Source organism: Natator depressus, chromosome 3, assembly GCF_965152275.1.
Source record: "Natator depressus isolate rNatDep1 chromosome 3, rNatDep2.hap1, whole genome shotgun sequence".
Classification (NCBI taxonomy): Eukaryota; Metazoa; Chordata; order Testudines; family Cheloniidae; genus Natator; species Natator depressus.
The window spans coordinates 171,047,221-171,068,257 of NC_134236.1; the positions used below are offsets into that span (position 1 = coordinate 171,047,221).

General features: G+C 41.9%; 1 protein-coding gene across 6 annotated transcripts in view; it reads left to right on the forward strand.

Moving 5' to 3' along the window:
- EML4 (EMAP like 4) overlaps positions 1–21,037 on the forward strand; it is a 248,182-nt gene that overhangs the window by 85,112 nt on the left and 142,033 nt on the right. For 2 of the 6 annotated variants that reach the window (XM_074949342.1, XM_074949343.1), the window contains exon 1: positions 18,557–18,934. The exons of 2 other annotated variants lie outside the window; for them this stretch is intronic. In XM_074949342.1, coding sequence (XP_074805443.1) covers positions 18,868–18,934 — 67 coding nt within the window. In that variant the 5' untranslated portion in view covers positions 18,557–18,867. Of the gene's footprint in view, positions 1–18,554; positions 18,935–21,037 lie in introns of those variants that run through there. 2 more of the 6 variants (XM_074949339.1, XM_074949338.1) reach the window with 2 other exon arrangements.

The window sequence follows — 21,037 nt, forward strand, 5'->3', positions numbered from 1 at the left end:
TACCATACAATTCTTATGTATTCCCTCTTCCCAGACCCCCCTACCCTGTCTCCTTTTTTCAGGGACCACTGTCGGGAGTCACTGCTCCTTTAGCAGGTCCAAACTATGCAGACTTCGGGAGCTGTAGAGGAAATTTCCCTGCAGTATCTGGGAAAGGAGTTCTGGCAAGGGTGAGACCTATTTTCAATCTCTAGGGTCTCAATAAATCCATGAAATATTTGAGATTCTGCATGGTCATCCTAGCTACAATTCTTACTGCTTTCAATAACAATAATTGGTTTGCTGCACTTGATCTCCAAGATGCTTACTTCCAATGTGGCAATTTTCCCAAGCCACAGGAAGTTTCTGTGATTCCTAGTTGCTGTGGTCAACGTTATCAGTACACAGTTCTCCCTTCTGGCCTGTCATCAGTCCTACGTGTCTTTTTACTAAGGCATGACAGTGGTAGCAGCCTATTTCAGAAAGAAGAAAATTCACGTCTTCCCGTACCTTGGTTAGTGAGAGGCAGATCCAAAGAACAAGTCTTCCGTGATGTCCATTTCACACTGGACTGCTTTGGTCGACTAGGGTTGATTCTGAACAAAACAAAGTCAACAGATTCCAGCTCAAAAAATTGACTTTATTGGAGCCCTACTAGACTCTGTGAATTCGAGGGCCTTTCTGCCATGTGAGTGATTCCAGTTTGACACCTGTCCGGATCTCCAGTCTCAGCCTTCATTTATTCATGAAGTTAATAGGCCATATGGCTGCATGCGCTTATGCTCAAATAAATTTGTTAGTCTCTAAGGTGCCACAAGTACTCCTTTTCTTTTTGCGAATACAGACTAACATGGCTGCAACTCTGAAACCTGTCATGGTGAGATTGCATCTTTGTCCTCTTCAGTTATGTTTGAAGTTGGTCTGTCACCTGAGTTTCCACTCATTGGACAAACTGGTCCAAATATCTCCTGACATAATGATCTCTGTACAGTGGTGTGAAGCAGAACAATTTACGTCAGAGTGTTCCCTTTTCCCGTTCTCTATTGACCAGGACTGTAGTCACCAATGCATCCACAATAGTTGGAGAATGGATCTAGGGACATTAAAGTTTCTGAGTTTGTGGTCAGAGTGGGAAGCATCTTTTTATATCAGCGTTTTGGGACTTTGAGCCACTTATGATGTGTGTCATGCCTTTTAGTATCAGATTGGAGCAGTGGTGCACAAACTAACTGAAAATACCACGGCAACATATTATATGAACAAGCAGGAAGGAGCTTGCTTCAACCAGTTTTTCCAAGAAGCAATAGACTTAAAAGTGGCCATTCTTCAACAAAAATCTTCAAAAACAGACTTCAACGAGAAGCTGCAGAACTGGAATTAATTTGCAAACTTGACACCATCAAATTAGGCCTGAATAAAGACTGGGAGTGGCTGGGTCACTACAAAAAGTAATTTTCCCTCTGTTGATATTCACCCCTTCTTGTCAACTGTTGGGAATGGGCCACATCCACCCTAACTTAATTGGCCTCATTAGCACTGACACCACCCCCCCGCTTGGTAAGGCAACTCCCATCTTTTCATGTGCTGTATATTTTTACCTGCCTACTGTATTTTTCACTCCATGCATCTGATGAAGTGGGTTATAGCCCACAAAAGCTTATGCCCAAATAAATTTGTTAGGGTCTAAGGTGCCACAAGGATTCCTCGTTGTTTTTGCTGATACAGACTAACATGGCTACCCCTCTGAAACCTATCATAACCATAGTGGCACACTTACCTGGTTGTCAAAATCACTTAGCTGACCATCTCAGAAGCACTTTCTTCAAGAACTATTTTCAGGGAATGAAGCATCCCCTTGGTTGACCCGTTTATAATGAAGGACAACAAAAAGTGCCATCAGTTTTGTTCTTGACTGGAACTCAGTCCAGGATCTTTAACTAATGCCTTCCATCTGAATTGGGGATCAGCCCTGATGTATGCCTCTCCCCCTATTCCTGTCATCACTCAGGTTCTTCTCAGACTGAAGTTGGAGCGTGCCAAACTGATGATGATTGTGCCAGCTTGGCCAAAACAATGTGGGTTCTGAGTTTGTCTGTTTTACCTCCCAGATATCTCTCTTTGCTTCAGAAACTGCTTACTCAACACCACCATGGCTAGGTTGCTCATCCTGCCCTGAGCAGTCTGCACCTTTCAGTTTGGATGGTACATGGTTAGATGAAGAGGAAGGGCAATGTTCAGAAGCAGCTCAGGTAGTAATTACTAGTAGAAAACCATCTACTTCTATTAGGACCATTTATTTAGAGAAGTGGAAGCATTTTTTGGTGTGGTCGATATCCAGGAGAATTCAGCTCATGTTAGCTCATGTTCAGGATGTTTTTATGTGACTTGATACAGCTGAAGTCCTCCAGTTTGGCTTTTAGCTTGTTGAGGGTCCACTTATAAGCGATCTTGGTGTTGTATTCTCCAAACCAGGGGAAGTCAATTTTCTCAAACTCCATGGTAGTGGGATTTCTGAAAGGTATTGTCTGTCTGCTTCCACTGTAAAGGAAATGGTGCCATTCAAACCTGAGTGGGAAGCACGTCTGTATCCACATCTTGAAGAACAACAGTTACAGTATAGGTAAGTAATTGTCTTTTTCTGTATACAGTTTGACAAGCACTGTGGAGAGCTAAATTTTCCTCTCAGGAGTAAACAAAGACATTATGGATTCTCCTAGCACTTGCTATCCTACATATATTTAAGAGAAATGCCTTTGTGGCACTTTAAAAAAATGATATTTTCCAATAATCTATCTCAAGCTTCTGAGATCTGCTAAAAGTGAAAGGAAATTGATAGTCTCGTATTTCCTAGAAGAGGTTTTTCCACATGGCAAAGCCACTAGCCCTATAGGCAGAGAGGATGGGTTGAACCACTCTTTTATGTAATCTGGAAAGCTATATCCTTATTTCTCATAGGAGAACTGAATATATTCACAAATCCACCGGGTCAACTTCAGAGCATTAGGGTTTTTGAAAACAAAGGTCCAATCCAGCATGCATTGAAGTCAATTGTCAACAGAAAGACTCCTTTAATGGAGTTTGAATCAGGACCTAAATAAACAGAATTTTATCCTTCTCAAAATATAGATAGGCCAAAACCAATACTGTAATGTTCTCATTGAATAGATAGAGGGGAGGAATGGGTTGAAATGAAGAGTAGCCTGTTTACTTAGGTTTGGCACAGAGCAAAATGGATTGTTCTATGCTCTTGATGTTTTTGATAAGTAGTAATCTAACAGGCATCCTCTAAAATCTGATTTGTGATGTTAGCACAGGCAAAAGAAAAAAAGAATACCACAAATAGTTGCAACATTTGTTATAAGTATAAGGAGGTCAGAACTTCTGTCAAATAGAAAATGAGGCACCAATCCTATATGCGAGTCTTCTCCTTTCGTATGGGTGTGTAGCAAGATTACAAATTTATATCTAAATTTGATAGCCAAAACAGTGCTGCAGCAGTGAGCTGGTGAATGTCCTTCAGGCCCCCAGCAAAAGAACGAATGGGACATTCAGATATGATGTGCACCATCGTTTTTGCCTGGTGACCACAGTCACATACAAGCGTTTCCCTCATTTTCCTTTTAAAGAGGGTTTGTTCACATCTCCCTTGGGATGTCCTGATGTGATTCAATCTGCGCCAGTCTTTCTGATATAAATCAAAACCCGGTGATTCCTTGGCAGGGTCAACGATGAGCTGTTTGTTTTGAGCCGTCAAAATGCTCCCTGTGACTCTCCCATTGAGTCTCAGCTTCAAAGTTGGGTGTAATGGTCTTGATGTGCTACCATAGACGGTTGCTGGACTTTATATGTGAGTTATTTCATTTATTGAAATTGGACTACTTGTGGGTAACATGCATGTTTGCAGTATCAGGGCTACAGTAGAGATGGAAATGTCCTTCTGAAGCATTTAGACAGGGCTTCACAAACAACTGAGACAAAAAAAGAACAATTGTCAGATTTCTAACCTATACACATCTTGAGCATATAATTTAGATATGAATCATGGATCCCCAGTGAAATGGGCAGTAAACACTTTTACTAACCGTCTGTATGATGATTTATAAGCTCTAAAAACCACATCAAGAGAGCAAAGGGTGCAGCTGGGCATGCCTATGTAGCTTCTTGTATATTGAAGTCTCTGTGGCTGCTATTCACTTTTATTTACTGTATACTTTTCTCTGAACTATTAAAACAAATCTTTTATATTAATACTGTCTTGAGACATGAGAGCTATGTGCAGGGGTGAAAGTAAGCCGGTACGCGCCGGTATGCCGTACCGGTAAAAAGTGGCCGCCAGTACCGGACCCTGCTTAACCCTCCTTTAAATCACTGCTGGAGCTCCAGGTGGCGTAGGCCAGGCAACGTGAAAGGGCTGGCTAGGGGACGCTGACCCCCTAACCCCGCCCCCTTCGGCCCGAGGCGCCGGCCCCCATACCGACAAGTCTTCAACTTTACTTTCACCTCTGGTCGTGTGCATTATGAGGACAACACCATTACATTTTCAATGCAACTGGCATTTCATGTAATTTTTTGCTTAGTATCTCTATAAACAGGAAGACTCAGCTACTTCCTTTAGACAAGTATTGCAGAGCTATTAAAATAACATGGCCTGAAATAAACCTTCCTTTACAAACTGACAAACTATCCAGATCTCTAAGCCTAACTCTAGCGTAATGCTGTTTTTTCATTTACTTTAGTTTCAGTGTGAATAGTGTGTCTTTTTATTTTAAGTGTAAAAGAAATCACAGGATTAAATACACTACAGTTTCACAGTTCTACATTCTTAATTCTTCCAATAAAGTGGGAATGCCAGTGCTGTAAAAAAAGAGAGAGAGACTCAAAGAACCAAGGGGAGGAGAGATGCACTTCACCTTGCTCTAGGTCTCCTCTCAGAAATGAGCTGTATATTTAGATCATAGCTAGAGGGTGCTTTCCGTTTACAACATAATAGCTATATCATGATGGAAACAACCTTTGAGGCAGTGTTAACAAGAGGATCTTCCAGAAGCATTAGGTTTACTGAACGATTAAATATCTGAGAAATGTGGATCAGAGAATTAATTCTTCTGCTGTTTGGATGAAATGAGACAGTCTGTGTTTGTCGTGGGCATATGGATGTGAAGTTTGGAGGATAGCTGCAAAAGGAATGCAGGATTTGCTCTCTCTCTCCTGAAGATTGAATTCTTTTCTCATATCCACAGAACTGGCATATAGCCAGTGGCAGTATAAATTTCCTTAGTTAAATGGGCATCAACCTTGACCTGAAGAAACACCTTGCTGAGACATTAAGCAAGGGTCTTAACCATGGTGGTTTTTGTAATATGAACACTTCTTCACTTGGAATGGTACAGAGACCAACAGTATCTTTTATGTAACAACAGAGCAACTCTCAAATGGTAATGACTTCTGGTCATACACAATTTGATCTGGTAGCTTAAAGGTGAAAAATTCTGTATGCCATTGCCAGTTCCATGAGCCAATCAGTTCTCTGGTGGTGATTTTTTTTTTAAACAGTACATGAAAAGAACAGGAGTACTTGTGGCACCTTAGAGACAAACAAATTTATTAGAGCATAAGCTTTCGTGGGCTACAGCCCACTTCACCGGATGCATAGAATGGAACATATAGTAAGAAGATATATATACATACAGAGAAGGTGGAAGTTGCCATACAAACTGTAAGAGGCTAATTAATTAAGATGAGCTATTATCAGCAGGAGAAAAAAACTTTTGTAGTGATAATCAAGATGGCCCATTTAGACAGTTGACAATAAGGTGTGAGGATAGTTAACATTGGGAAATAGATTCAATATGTGTAATGACCCAGCCATTCCCAGTCTCTGTTCAAACCCAAGTTAATGGTATCTAGTTTGCATATTAATTCAAGCTCAGCAGTTTCTCGTTGGAGTCTTGTTTTTCAAGCTTTTCTGTTGCAGAATTGCCACCCTTAAGTCTTTTACTGAGTAGCCAGAGAGGTTGAAGTGTTCTCCTACCAGTTTTTGAATGTTATGATTCTTGGTGTCAGATTTGTGGCCATTTATTCTTTTGAGTAGAGACTGTCCAGTTTGGCCAATGTACATGGCAGAGGGGCATTGCTGGCACATGATAACATATATCACATTGGTAGATGTGCAGGTGAACGAGCCCCTGATGGCATGGCTAATGTGATTAGGTCCTATGATGGTGTCACTTGAATAAATATGTGGACAGAGTTGGCAACCGGCTTTGTTGCAAGGATAGGTTCCTGGGTTAGTGTTTTTGTTGTGTGGTGTGTGGTTCCTGGAGAGTATTTGCTTCAAGTTTGGGGGCTGTCTGTAAGCGAGGACTGGTCTGTCTCCCAAGATCTGTGAAAGTGAGGGATCATTTTTCAGGATAGGTTGTAGATCTTTGTTGGTGCACTGGAGAGGTTTTAGTTGGGGGCTGAAGGTGACAGCTAGTGGAGTTCTGTTATTTTCTTTGTTGGGCCTGTCCTGTAGTAGGTGACTTCTGGGTACTCATGAAAGTGTGATTTCTCCTCAGTAACCATTTAACTATAACCTACTTGGGTCCATCTCTCAGGTATAAGATTTTAAACAAGCATAAAAGTGAAGCTGGAGTATAGCTATGAAAAAATGACAGAGCCTGAGAGATCTTATTTAAAAAAGGTCATAAGAGTTTCTCTACACCTAGTTTCTTTAAATATGAATGATGTCTTTCAGGTACTTCCAATGATATGGGTCACAAGTCATGTCTTGACATTTCACAATAGATGCAACCACTTTTTTATTCAACATTTAAAATGAATCGTGGTATCTGGTTTATTGTGACCCATTTTGCTGTGAGTGCAGATAGAGCATGCTATTAAATATCTTTGTTAATGAAACAGATATGAAGCTCTGTGTAGATTCCTCTTGAATGACTTCGTATAGTATTCTGTGGCATCAGAAGAGTAGTTAATTTATGGACTGTACAGCTGTTACATGTGATGTTTCAGAATTATATGACTGTAAATGGTATTTTGATAAGGTCAAATTCTGAAGTGTTGTAATAGTTTGTTTAAAGTGTGACACTGTGATTTTAACTCACTAGATAGTAGTTAAATTGCGTATATCATGCTTAAGATGTTGCCATGAATACACGCTAAGGGTAATAGTCACTCTACCTCCACAGAATCTAAGTATTTGGGCTCTGTGCAGGTAGAGCATTGGGAGATTTGGGAGGTCACTCCCACTAACCCAGGCCTGTGGTCGCCAGAGCCCATCTGCAATTTGCACACACTACTAGGGCTACTGGTTCTTCAGAAGCACAGATCCGTGACACCTACCCTGTTCCAAACCTTGGCAGCGCCCATAGTGATCTTTTGTGCTTGTCCTGTGCAGCTACTCCCTCCCCGCTCCCACGTGTCCATGTGTGGGCTAGGGTTGCCAACTGTCTAATCACACAAACCCAAACACCCTTGCCCTGCCCCTGTCCTGCCTCCAAGACCCCGCTGTGCTCACTCCATGCCCCCTCCCTCCATTGCTTGTTCTCCCCCACTCTCATTCACTTTCACCGGGCTGGGGCAGGGGGTTGGAGTGCGGGAGGGGCTGAGGGTGCGAGCTCTGGGAAGGAGTTTGGGTGCAGGAGGGGGCTCAGGGCTGGGCAGAGTTTTGCGGTGCAGGGGGGGAGGGGTGTGGGCTCTGGTCGGGCAGTGCTTACCTCGGGCGGCTCCTGGGCGGCAGCGCAGTAGGGCTAAGGCAGGATCCCTGCCTGCCCTGGCCCCGCGCCGCTCATGGCAGCGGCTGGCACATCTCTGTGCCCCTGGGGGGGGCCAAGGGTCTCCGTGTGCGGCCCGCACCCTGAGCACTGACTCCACAGCTCCCATTGGCCAGGAACTGTGAACAATAGGAACTGCAGGGGCGGAGCCTGCCTTAGCCCGCTGCGCTGCCAACCGGGAGCCACCCGAGGTAAGTGGGGCCAGGGGCTCTGTGTCGCTCCCAGAATTGGCCAACACGTCCCTGCAACCCCTGGGGGGGGGCAGGGGGCTTCATGTGCTGCCCCTGCCTGCAGGCACTGCCCCGTAGCTTCCATTGGCTGCAGTCTGCAGCGCATAGATATCCCTGACCCCCCCCACAGGGTCTGCAGAGATGTGCCGGCCGCTTCCAGGAGCAGCGTGGGGCCAGGGCAGGGAGGGAGCCCTGCTGCGCCACTGGACTTTTAGCGCCTAAAACAGGGGGCTCAAACTCCCGGCCCGTGGGCCATCTGCGGCCTGCGAACCTCCCCCGTGTGGCCCGAGGGGCTCCAGAAGTTTTGGGGCCGGGTCTCTCCCTTGCCCCGCCTGCCGCCCCCGGGCGCTCCCCCTACCATGGGCCCCGGCAACAAGTGGTGTCTGCCTGCTTGCTCCCGCGGCCCTGGGGCGGGGCTGTGTCTCCGTGTACTGCCCCCGCCCCAAATGCCCCTGCAGCCAATGGGAAGCTGCAGGGGCAGTGCCTTGGGGCATCAGCATGCAGAGGCCCCCTGGCCCACCCCGCCTTGGAGCCCCAGGTAAGTGCCGCAACCCCGACCCCACATACTCCCTCCCACCCCCTAATTCCCTCCCAGAGCCTGCACCCCCTTCCCACGCACCCCCAGCCCCCAAACTCCCTCCCCTAGCCTGCATCTCCCCCCTTTCCCACACACCCTCTCCTGCCCCCAAACTCTCTCCCAGAGCCCACACCCCAGGCCCCCTCCAGCCCCAAAACTCTCTCCTAGAGCCTGCACCCCCTTCCCACACACCCCCTCCTGCCCCCAAACTCCCTCCCAGAGCCTGCACCCCTCCTCCCTCCCAGAGCCTGCAACCCCATCCCCTCCTCTTGCACCCCCACCCCCTGCTCCAGCCCTGAGCCCACACCCAGCACCCAAACTCCTTCCCAGAGCCTGCACCCCAGACGCCCTCCCCCACCCAAACTCCCTCCCAGAGCCCAACCTCTCATTCCTTCTGCACCCAAACTCCCTCCCAGAGCCTGCACTCCAATCGCCTACCCCAGACCTCCTCCCCCACCCAAACTGCCTCCCAGAGCCTTAGGCAGGTGGGGGGCATAATTTTGGGGGGGCTGGTTCTGGGCGGCATGAGTGACATTATTGGCCCGCTGGCAGGATTTGAGGTCTAGCACTGGCCCTAAAGTAAATTGAGTTTGACACCCCTGGCCTAAAATCTCCCAATTTGGCTTCAGTAGCCTCTGGGAGATGGAGCCTGATTCTGGGAGACTGCTGGCGAAACTGAGAGGGTTGGCAACCCTAGTGTGGACCTTAAGAGGTTCACAGGGCCTTGTGTTGGGCCTTTTTACCAGAGATGATTTTTATCCTGTAAGTAGATGAACCATCATTTTATATCCTTTTTAATCTGAGATTTTTCTGATCCACTGAGCACCTAATGGGGCATTGTACCCTATCTGATAACAAGTGAGGGTCTTGAACAAACATAGACTTGGTCTTAGGTAATCAAACTGGTTTCACATTGCTATTGTTTACATTTAAATTGGCTGGTACAAATACATTTTAAGGATGGTACAACAATCAAACATTGCAGTAGTCTATATTTTCTACTAGCCGATAGAGTCCAAATTTTTGTTTGTTTGTTTGTTTGCTGGAATTAAACTTCTAAAAAATAAAAGCTTTTAACTTTTAAGCAATGTAGTATTTCTGGAAACCAAAAAAGCACTGCATTTTGAAATCACTTTGCATTTTTGCAGTAATCCCTCTTCCCCCTGCCCACCACAATACACTGCAAATGGCAATGGTTTTCTTCATGTTGAAATGAGTTAAATAATCAGACTGCTAATCATTTCCATAACCATAGCTTTGGAGTGACGAATACTATCAGTTACTAGTTTGTTTTCAATAATCGAACTTTTGCTAATTACTTAAAGAAAAATGAATGTACTACATAATATTATCATAACCGTGTGCGTCGTTTAAAGTATATAGTAGTTGCCAAGATAAGACTTTAGAGTCGCCCACTTACAGAGACCTTCCATGGGTGAAACAAACTTGGCCTGAGGTGAAATAGTAAGGATCTCTGGACAAAAATACAGAATTCTCTGGTGGTGATGCTGCCATTCAGGATTACCCCGTTTCAGTTTCGTTATGGTATATGTAATCATAACATAGCATGGCAAATGTCATTGGCAAAAAAATGACCTGGAATGCATGCCCGGAATAAGAGGCCATAAAAGAGATGCTTTGTCTGATGTACTTTTGGACTTACTACATTTTAATTTTATCTTTTTAACTCATTGTCTTTCTTGTTTCCCTTCTATTAGATGTTTTCTCTACTTCACGCACACCTTGCCCTCTATTTTTGTTCACTATTTATATTATAGTAGCACCCAGAAGCCCCACTCAGAATGAGGGACACACTGTGCTAATCACTGTGTAATTACAGGTATGGTGCCTGCCCTGAAAGAACTTACTGTTTAAGAGTTATTATGCGTGCTCTCTCCCATCCCTTTGTATTGCTCTTCTGCTCTATTTTGCGTCAACTCTTGCTCCCCTCATTGTGTTGACCGTGACATGAGCTGTATTAGGATCCTGCACTATGAAACTGTGTTGTGCTAATGCTTCAGAAAACATGATTTTAGTAAAACAACATTCCAGCGCTGGGACCTTGAGTTGAAGCAAGAGAAGAGGAACATTGGGCATCTGGAAATGAGTGGTTGTAAGGTAGCTGAGCTTCTCTAGCTGACTTTTCCTGAGCAATCTCTGGCACTGGGAAACCTGGGGCCTTGGGTTAATGAAAGCATTAAATCCTAGAAGCTGTTCTTGTCCGTTCTGATTTATTAGCCTATGTATATTTCATATGAACCCCTTCCCGCCCCACCCCCCCAAAAAAACCCCAGACCTCTTCTAAGTGACTCTTATTCACAGATGCCCTGCTGTGTTGTGAAAATATATTTGATCCAGCCAGTGAGCATGTTTTTAATTGAAATATACGTTTTGGAACTAATTACATTTCTTCAGTTATTTCTTGTGATTCATGTAATAAAACAGGTTGATCAGTTTTGCCAGGAAAGGGATCAAGTATATAAAATTGTTTTAAAGTTATTATTGGTTTCTGAAGAGAGGTTTTTCCCCAAGAAAAGGGAATAAAATAGTCTAACAGTTTTCTTAAAGCATTGGGTTGGTCAGTTATTAAAGAAATCACTGCAGTTCTGCCTTTCCACTGGGGAAATGCAATAAAGTATATGGTAAAAAGATGTAGCCAGTTGCTGAGATGCCATATTTGGCTAGCATGAAGATAGGTTATTTACTGAAACACTGCTGCTGCTAGTTGTATGTTGAAAAGCTGTTAGCTATTAAATGATTAAAGAACATTGACTCTTAAAAAATTGAATTAATCGCTGCTGGTATGTTGCCATTCAAAAAAAAAATACACATTACATGAATCCAAATAATAGATCATTGCAAGGTTAATTATATGCAATTATACATACAGTTTGTGTACCTCAGGGGTGGGCAAACTTTGTGGCCCAAGGGCCACATCTGTGTATAGAAATTGTATGGTGGGCCATGAATGTTCATGCAATTGGGGTTGGAGTGCAAGACGAGGTGAGGGTTCTGGTTGGGGGTGAGGGCTCCAGGGTGGGGCCAGAAATGAGGAGTTCAGGGTGCAGGAGGGGGCTCCGGGGTGGGGTGGAGAGGAGGGCTGCAGCTGGGGGTGCGGGCTTTGGGGTGGTGCTGGGGATGAGGGGTTTGGGATATAGGAGGGTGCTTTGGGTTGAGACCGAGGGGTTCAGAGAGCAGGAGGGGGATCAGGGATGGGGCAGGGGGTTGGGGCCCAGAGAGGTGGCTCAGGGTGGCGCTTACCTCAGGCAGCTTCTGGAAGCAGCAACATGTCTTCTCTCCGGCTCCTACGTGGAGGCGCGGCCAGGCAGCTCTGCTGTGTGCTGCCCCATCCGCAGGCACTGCCCCTGCAGCTCCCATTGGCTGCAGTTCCCCAAAACACCCATAAGAATGGCCATATTCGGTCAGACCAAAGGTCAGTCTAGCCCAGTATCCTGTCTTTTGACAGTGGCCAATATCAGGTGTCCCAGAGGGAATGAACAGAACAAGTAATCACCAAATGATCCATCCCAAATGATCCATCCCTGGTTGCCCATTCCCAGCTTCTGGCAAACAGAGGTTAGGGACACCATCCCTGTACATTCTGGCAAATAGCCATTGATGGACCTATCTTCCATGAACTTATCTAGTTAGTTTTTGAACCCTATTATAGTCTTGGCCTGCACAACATCCTCTGGCAAGGAGTTCCACAGGTTGACTGTGTGTTATGTGGAAAAAATACTTCCTTTTGTTTGTTTTAAACCTGCTGCCTATTCATTTCATTTGGTGACCCTAGTTCTTGTGTTTATGAGGAGTAAATAACACTTCCTTATTTACTTTCTCCACCAGTCATCCAGTCATGATTTTATAGACCTTTTATCATATCCCTTCTTAGTCGTCTCTTTTCCAAGCTGAAAAGTCCCAGTCTTATTAATCTCTCCTCAGATGGCATACCCCTAATCATTTTTGTTGCCCTTTTCTGAACCTTTTCCAATTCCAATATATCTTTTTTGAAATGGGGCGACCACATCTGCATTCAGTATTCAAGATGTGGGCATACCATGGATTTTTACAGAGGCAATATGATATTTTCTGTCTTATTATCTATTCCTTTCTTAACAATTCCCAACATTCTGTTCACTTTTTTGACTGCCACTGCACATTGCGTGGATGTTTTCAGAGCACTATCCACAATGACTCCACTCTTTCTTGAGTGGTAACAGCCAATTTAGACCCCATCACTTTAGATGTAGTTGGGATTATGTTTTCCAGTGTGCATTACTTTGAATTTCATCTGCCATTTTGTTGCCCAGTCGCCCAGTTTTGAGAGATCCTTTTGTAGCTCTTCTCAGTCTGTCTGGGTATTAACTATCTTGAGCAATTTTTTGTCATCTGCAAATCTTGCCATCTCACTGTTTACTCCTTTTTCCAGATCATTTATGAATATATTGAATAGAACTGGTCCCAGTACAGACCCTAGGGGACACCACTATTTACCTCTCTCCATTCTGAAAACTATTTATTCCTACCCTTTGTTTCCTATCTTTTAACCAGTTACCAAGCTATGAGAGAACCTTCCTTCTTATCCCATGACGGCTTACTTTACTTCAGAGCCTTTGGTGAGGGACCTTGTGAAAGGCTTTCTGAAAATCTGAGTACGGTATATCCACTGGATCCCCCTTGTCCACATGCTTGTTGACCCCCTCAAAGAATTTTAATAGATTGGTGAGGCATGATTTCCCTTTACAAAAACCATGTTGACTCTTCCCCAACAAATTATGTTCATCTATGTGTCTGATAATTTTGTTCTTTACTATAGTTTCAACTAGTTTGCCCGATACTGAAATCTGGTTTATCGGCCTGTAATTGCTTGGATCACCTCTGGAGCCCTTTTTAAAAATTGGAGTCACGTTAGCTATCCTCCAATCATTTGGTACAGAAGCTGATTTAAATGATAGGTTACAGACTACAGTTAGTAGTTCTGCAATTTCACATTTGAGTTCCTTCAGAACTCTTGGGTGAATACCATCTGATACTGGTGACTTATTACTGTTTAGTTTATCAATTTGTTCCCAAGCCTCCTCTAATGACATCTCAATCTGGGACAGTTCCTCAGATTTGTCACCTAAAAAGAATGGCTCGGGTGTGGGAATCTCCCTCACATCCTCAGCCGTGAAGACCGATGCAAAGAATTCATTTAGTTTCGCCACAATGGCCTTATCGTCTTTGAGTGCTCCTTTAGCATTTGGATCGCCCAGTGGCCCCACTGGTTGTTTAGCAGTTGTTTTCCTGCTTCTGATGTACTGAAAAAAAATTTCTATTACTTTTTGCATCTTTGGCTAGTTACTTTTCAAATTCTTTTTTGGCTTTCCTAATTATATTTTTACACTTCATTTGCCAGAGTTTATGCTCCTTTCTGTTTTCCTCACTAGGATTTAACTTCCACTTTTTAAAGGATGGCTTTTTGCCTCTCACAACTTCTTTTACTTTGTTGTTTATCCACGGTGTCACTTTTTTGGTTCTCTTACTCTGTTTTTTAATTTGGGGTATACATTTAAGTTGAGCCTCTATTATGGTGTCTTTAAAAAGTTTTCATGCAGCTTGCAGGGATTTCACTTTTGGCTCTGTACCTTTTAATTTCTGTTTACCTAACCTCTTCATTTTAGTGTAGTTCCCCTTTCTGAAATTAAATGCTCCAGTGTGGGGCTGCTGTGGTGTTTTCTCCACCACAGGGATGTTAAATTTAATTATATTATGGTCACTATTACCAAGGGGTCCAGCTATATTCACCTCTTGGACCAGATCCTGTGCCTTTCCTCCTGTGGGTTCTAGGACTAGCTGCTGCAAGAAGCAGTCATTTAAGGTGTCAAGAAAGTTTATCTCTGCATCCCGTCCTGAGGTGACATGTACCCAGTCAATATGGGGATAGTTGAAATCCTCCATTATTATTGAGTTTTTTATTTTAGTAGCCTCTCTAAGCTCCCTGAGCATTTCAGTCACTATCACCATCCTGGTCAGGCGGTTGGTAATATATCCCTACTGCTATATTCTTATTATTAGAGCATGGAATTACTATCCAGACAGATTCTGTGATACAGTTTGGTTCATCTAAGATTTTTATTCATTTGATTCTGCACTTCCTTTCACATATAGTGCCACTCCCCCACCAGCACGACCCATTCTGTCCTTCCGATATATTTTGTACCCTGGTATTACTGTGTCCCATTGATTATCCTTATTCCATCAAGTTTCTGTGATGCCTATTATATCAATATCCTCATTTAATATGAGGCACTCTAGTTCGCCCATCTTATTATTTAGACTTCTAGCATTGGTAAATAAGCACTTTAAAAACTTGTCACTTTTTAGCTGTCTGCCATTACATGATGTAATTGGATGAGACTTTTTTCTTTTGACTGTTTCTCATACGATCTTACCTGTATTTTATCATCTTCCATCCTCTCCTCCTTACTAGGACTTAGGGAATCTCCATTAATAGATCCTCCCCTAAGGGATATCGCTGTCCGAACCACATGCTCCTCTGCACCTGTCGGCTTTCCCCCAGCCGTTTAGTTTAAAAACTGCTCTACGACCTTTTTAATTTTAAGTGTCAGCACCCCAGAGTTAAATAATAGCAGAGAGGAGGAGAAACAAAGTAAGAGATGATTGTTAAGAGTGAAAAGCTTTGAAGAGCTGGAAATGGAAAAGACTCTGTGGAGTGCAAAGAAATTGCAAAAGAGAAAGCTCTTGCACTAGGAGTGGTGTAATTGTTTGAAGCGACAGATTAAGGACCCAGCTAGAAGGGTGGAAGGCACTTAAGAGGCAAAGTTCATGAGATAAGCAAGACCTCGTCCATGAGGGTTTTAAAGCCAAAGAGAACAAGATTTGTCTGGATCCTGAAATTAATGGGAAGCAGGTGGATTTGTATGAATACTGGGGTTGTAACTGTTCATACCATTTTTTTATAATGAACACATTGTATGGAATCAAAGATCATATTGCAATGACTGGCATTAGTGCCATGAGTCAAGTCAGCAATATCAGATGATATGCAAAAGGGAAGATGTATATCAGACTAGCTATAACTTGAATATGTTTATGGCAAATATTGTTCCCCTTTGCACAGGTGCAGAAGGCCAGACAGGCAATGGAACTGATAGACTTCCACTGGGTGACTGGAAAGAGGCACAGGATGTAGGATTCTTTGTGTGCAGCTATACTCGGAGAAGGCTCCACCCTATTGTACAGTGTTGTTTTGAAGGTGTAGCAGGTTGGGGGAGGGCTGGAAAGTGGCCAGTGGATTCAGAACTACACATATTCATTAGTAAGCCCCATCTCCAGTATAGGGATGATTAGGGGAGCAGGGCAGAATGGCAGTCCTGGAGTGGTTGTGCTGTCATTCCTTGCAGAGTATTTAGTTATTCTCATTGCCCCATCCATCCACACACACCGAGTGCACAGAATTTTGAGAGTCCTTATATAATTAACCATCAGACACCTACAACGGCATAGCCATCTTGTTGACCAGCATGGTCAACAGTCATTTTAAGCAAACCATTTCAACAATAAACAGTTTAAGACAAGGACCGAAAAATGTACTGTTTTACTTCAAACTCTATTCAAAATTATATTCTGAGCTCTGTATTCCAATAGTGTGTTTTGCTTCTTTAAGGAGTGCTTTAAGTGTGCTTTGCTTCCTCAGGAAATACACTTTTTGCTCTGGTGGGTGGTAGGTAGGGTTGCAAACGCTCCAGGATTGTCCTGGAGTCTCCAGGAATTAAAGATTAATCTTTAATTAAAGATTATGTCATGTGATGAAACCTTCAGGAATACGTCCAACCAAAATTGGCAACCCTAGTGGTAGGTCGTGAGCTTAGTTGGAAATACTGCATTAATGTAGCTTCATAGTGGGGGATTTTGTTGTTGTTTTCTTTTAAGAAATCCCTCTTCATCAGAACTAAAAATCGTTTGTGTCAAAGGTCATACATCTGGAAACATTAGCATTTAATTTCCCATATGCACAATACAAGCTCTTAGTTGCGTCCTGCAACAAGAATTCTGCCTTTATCCTAGAAATCCAACAATCCAAAGTTAATTTATTGTTTAAAGCCTTGTTTCAGTTGGGTGTCTCCTGTTTATCATGTACAATTGGTTATATTTTATGATCATCAAGAGCAATTTTAAAAGTAGGGAATTAGGTCTCTCTTCACCTCCCCCTCTGTTCTGTACCACTTAGCAAACCCAACAATCTGTTGGTTGGCCCAAATGTTGTATTCTGAATTTCAGTTTTGCTTGTTTTTGTTCTCTTTAATGATGTTACAAGAAACAGGGGTGGAGTGGGGTTTTAAGTGATTCCCTGTCTCAGCAGTTCACCACCATCTAGTTTCTCAGGTGATTTCCCATTCTACCTTCTGCTTACTGGTGCAAGAGTTGTGTAGACTTGCATGTCCTGGTGATAGCCCATCTGATCTTTTGCTTATTTCTGTTTTAATCTCTTATAAGGTAAATTCTTTCCTTCCACAACGGGAAGCTTTCAGGAGTAGCTACAAGGCACATATTTTTGCTGGAATCGACTAGCTCAGGGAGTTTGAGTTTGAAAAACATCCTCTTGTGTATTATTTTTACTTTTAAGAATGTGTTGTCACAAACTCTTGAAGAACAATTCACATTAGAGGAGTGAGAGATGTTCAGAGCTCAGACAGGTTTCAGAGTAGCAGCCGTGTTAGTCTGTATTCGCAAAAAGAAAAGGAATACTTGTGGCACCTTAGAGACTAACCAATTTATTTGAGCATAAGCTTTCGTGAGCTACAGCTCACTTCGTCGGATGCAGCTCAGACAGTATCACATGCCCATTGCCTTTTGAATGGTGAGACTGGACCCCAGCGTGCTTTTGTTTCTGATACCCTACTCTTTTTAGTCTCTCTTTTGCTGCAGGTATTTAACTTTTGCCTTTCTATGGCTCTGCAAAGCTTTGAAAGTGCTAGATTATTTAAAGTATATTAGAGATATAAGGGAAAATATATGCAATATGTAACCAGCGATTCCTTTGTTTTGACATTTATCTTACTGTATTCATTTTGCCAGTTGGCTTCAGGCACAGCTACCAAAAGAATGAGCACATGTTGCATTCATTAGTTCTCATCTGGCTCTACTTGGTTTTGCAAGACAGACAAAAGCATGGTCATATTAAATAGACTGTAATGCATTTGTAATATGAGTTCTCTCACACTTAATGGAATGATAGCATTGCAAAAGCAGCTAGTTTTAAACTAGGATATTACACTTCAGTTTATTGTAAAATAGAGCCTATAAGCATATTGCCAATGGTAGCATTACTTTTTAATTTTGAGAGAGATGGTATGAAAATACCAAAAATTGGTATATCACTTCCATTTTCTCATGCATTGTTTGGCTGCAGTTAAAATTTTTATTGATTGTAATACATGATCAAACACACTTTGGGTTTTCATTTACACTGTTTTTGTTTGTTTTTCCAGTTATTAAAAATGCAACATTGGAAATCCTCCTAGTTAGTTATTCTTAACTATAATTGTTTGTTCAGGGTCTATGTAGGTGAATAAAAATTCAGTTGTTGCTTTTTTAATTTTGTAAAAACTAATCTGAAAAACCTGTGGATTAGCACGCATTGAGGACAAGTGGCAGTATAGCTTAATCTGAAGGAGAAATAGCAGAGGTACAGGTCTCTAAATTAAGAGCCCAATTTTGCTCCTGTTGATTTAAATGGGGGTAGGAATGGACCCTTATTGTGTAGAAACAGTAGCCTTTTTTTTTTCTTTTTTTCCCCTTATTTTGAAAACTAGTTAGTAAGAATTCTGTGAATTCCTCGGACTTTTGCTAAAACAGAGGTAACAGAGTTGTAACATTTGAGATCTTTAATTGATAGCTCATGCACTGTGACAAATTGCTGTAGTGCATGGGTTAGTGAGTGCCTTTATTATTGTATTTCTGATGTCTGAGATTTAGCCACTCCCTGAAACAGTCTCAGATTTTTGTCTGCATCCCACCCCCTTTTGCCTCTCTCTCTCTCTCTCTCTCTCTCTCAAAAGCAGAAGCTTTCCTCTTGCTCAGAGTGCAAAGAGAGGCAGAAGGAGGAGACCTATCTTAAGGAGTTTTTATTTGTGCCAACACAGAAGTGCTTTGTGGTGGGCCATCTGGACTGGGAGGATTTCCTCAGAATTCAAAGTATGCCTTCAGATTTACAGAGCTGGGATCTACTCTGAAACTATCTGGGAAGGCAGCAAGAAACATAGAAACAACTGGTTTTATAGTACTTGTAACATAGGTGACAAGAATGGAAGACAGCTTGCCTTGTCTTGCTTCAGTATGTGATTCCTCAGCACTTATGAACTTCTGCACTGGTAAAGTATATCTATCTTTTCTTTACTGGGAATGCCAGGGCAGTCTCTGAAAGTTCTTATGAATCATGACAAAAGAAATCTTGTGCTAAAGACTGCTAAAATGAGTTCCAACTCTTTCTTTGCCGGTCCCCTTAGCCCACACCAAAAAAAGAAAAAAAAAATACAAGTAAATAACATGACAAATATTTATCTGCATACATCAGTAACTCTGCACCCTTGTTACAGTCAGCAAGGTGTGCTTATTCAGAGATCAAGATAGCTTACTATAATGTAGTTTACAGAACAGAATGCATGGTGGCCTTGAAACAAAACAACTTTTTACTAGTGTACATGTACAATATAAAATATTTACTAGAGAGGGAATAATTAAACTAAATGTTTGATGGAAAAATACTCTTGGAGTGGTGACTTTTGTAGTGTGAATACACCCCCGGTCCCCCCCGGAGAATAGCATGTTAGTTCATAAAATGTATCATATAATGTGTTTTTCATTTTAATTAATATTTCAAATATTAATATATTTCAAATTAATATATGATCTATGTAAGCCTTTTACTGAGAAATGCTTCAGAAAACTAATTGTCTATTTCAACTTCAGTGTTGTATCAAAAAATTAAGTAAGCCCCTGCAAGAAAGTTTTGATTGCATCGGGCTCCTAAGGCAGGAGGCAGTAAAGATTCATTCACAATAAGTAGTTAAAATAACCATGCATGCTGAAATTTCAAGTATGTGCAATGCTGTATTTTTGTTTCTGCATGGCATGGCATGTTCTCCTCACAAACTTAACTCGGTCTTCCTTTTCATTTTTAACGTTGACTGAAGCCTTACTAAGAGTAGCAAAAACTTTCAACATAAACTTCCTTTGTTTAAACAACTGTTATCAAACCAAACTTTATTTAGTGTAAGTTAAAAAATTAACTGCAAGGTTCCTGCTCTTTCATAAAGAAGTTTGAAATAGATCTTTAATATTCGGAGAGAAGACCACTGAGTCAAATTAGAGGAATGAAAATACGCTGGGTAGTCAATAAATAAATACTCATCCCAAAATCACACATCCCTCACTGAAAAAAGTACTGCTTTGCTTACTGATTCATAAAGGACAATTTTGATATGAGTACAACAATACATGTACAAAATCACATGCTTTACAGACTAACATAAAAGATGAACAGGAAATGATTAATTCCATATTTTAACTTTTTTTTTTTTTTACGTTTCCCAAATGTAACGGTAAATGCTCAGAGCAGTAGATTTCCATGCATGTTTAATTGGTAGAAGAATAGCACTGCTCTAATGTAAGTTCCTAAACTGGGAAATGTACTGTACTTTATCTGCTGCAGAATTCAAAGCATTCAACCACGATTAATCAGAATGTAATATTAAGATGTTGCAATCAGAGGGGAGTGAATTGGATATTAAAAAAATACTAGTGCTTCTCATAATCCCTTGCATGGTTACACAATGCCAGAAAGTACAGCAATACGAAGAAGGCTGCTGTTTAACTCTTTAAGTACCCGCAGAACAGAAATCAAAGGGCACTAAGTTCTGTGGAAATACTTAGGGTCATATTTGGCCACCCTTGTTGATGCTGAGTAGCACCTTATTCAGCAAAAACTCCCATACGTTTTTATGTTCCTTAGTAAATAAGGTTTTAATAATCCTCTGAAAAAATTCAGGTGTCATCTCAAGCTGGTGATTTTTAAAAGCAAATATGAAATTCCAAATTGTGAATGTGTTGGATGGTTACCTCACTGTTAATTTTTCTTAAGTATTTCCATCCTAATGTGCGTTGGAAATATAGGCCCCTTTCTACTTTCTAACAACAGCAATTTTAGTTTTAATTAATTGGAAGCAGGAGACTACAAAAGGATGATACTTGTTCCTATAGTCTAAGAAGAGAACTCAAATCTTTAATGTAAATTTTTGTGCTTTGTTAAATGTAAGTTAAAGTCTCTAAAACAAAAACACAAATAACAATAAAACAAGGATCTTATCATTCAATTTTGTATTGGATCTTTGTCATAATCAAGGTTTTAGCCCTCGTTGGACAAATTAATTTAACATTTGTTTCTATACTTGTTCTGTGGAACATAGCTTCCACTT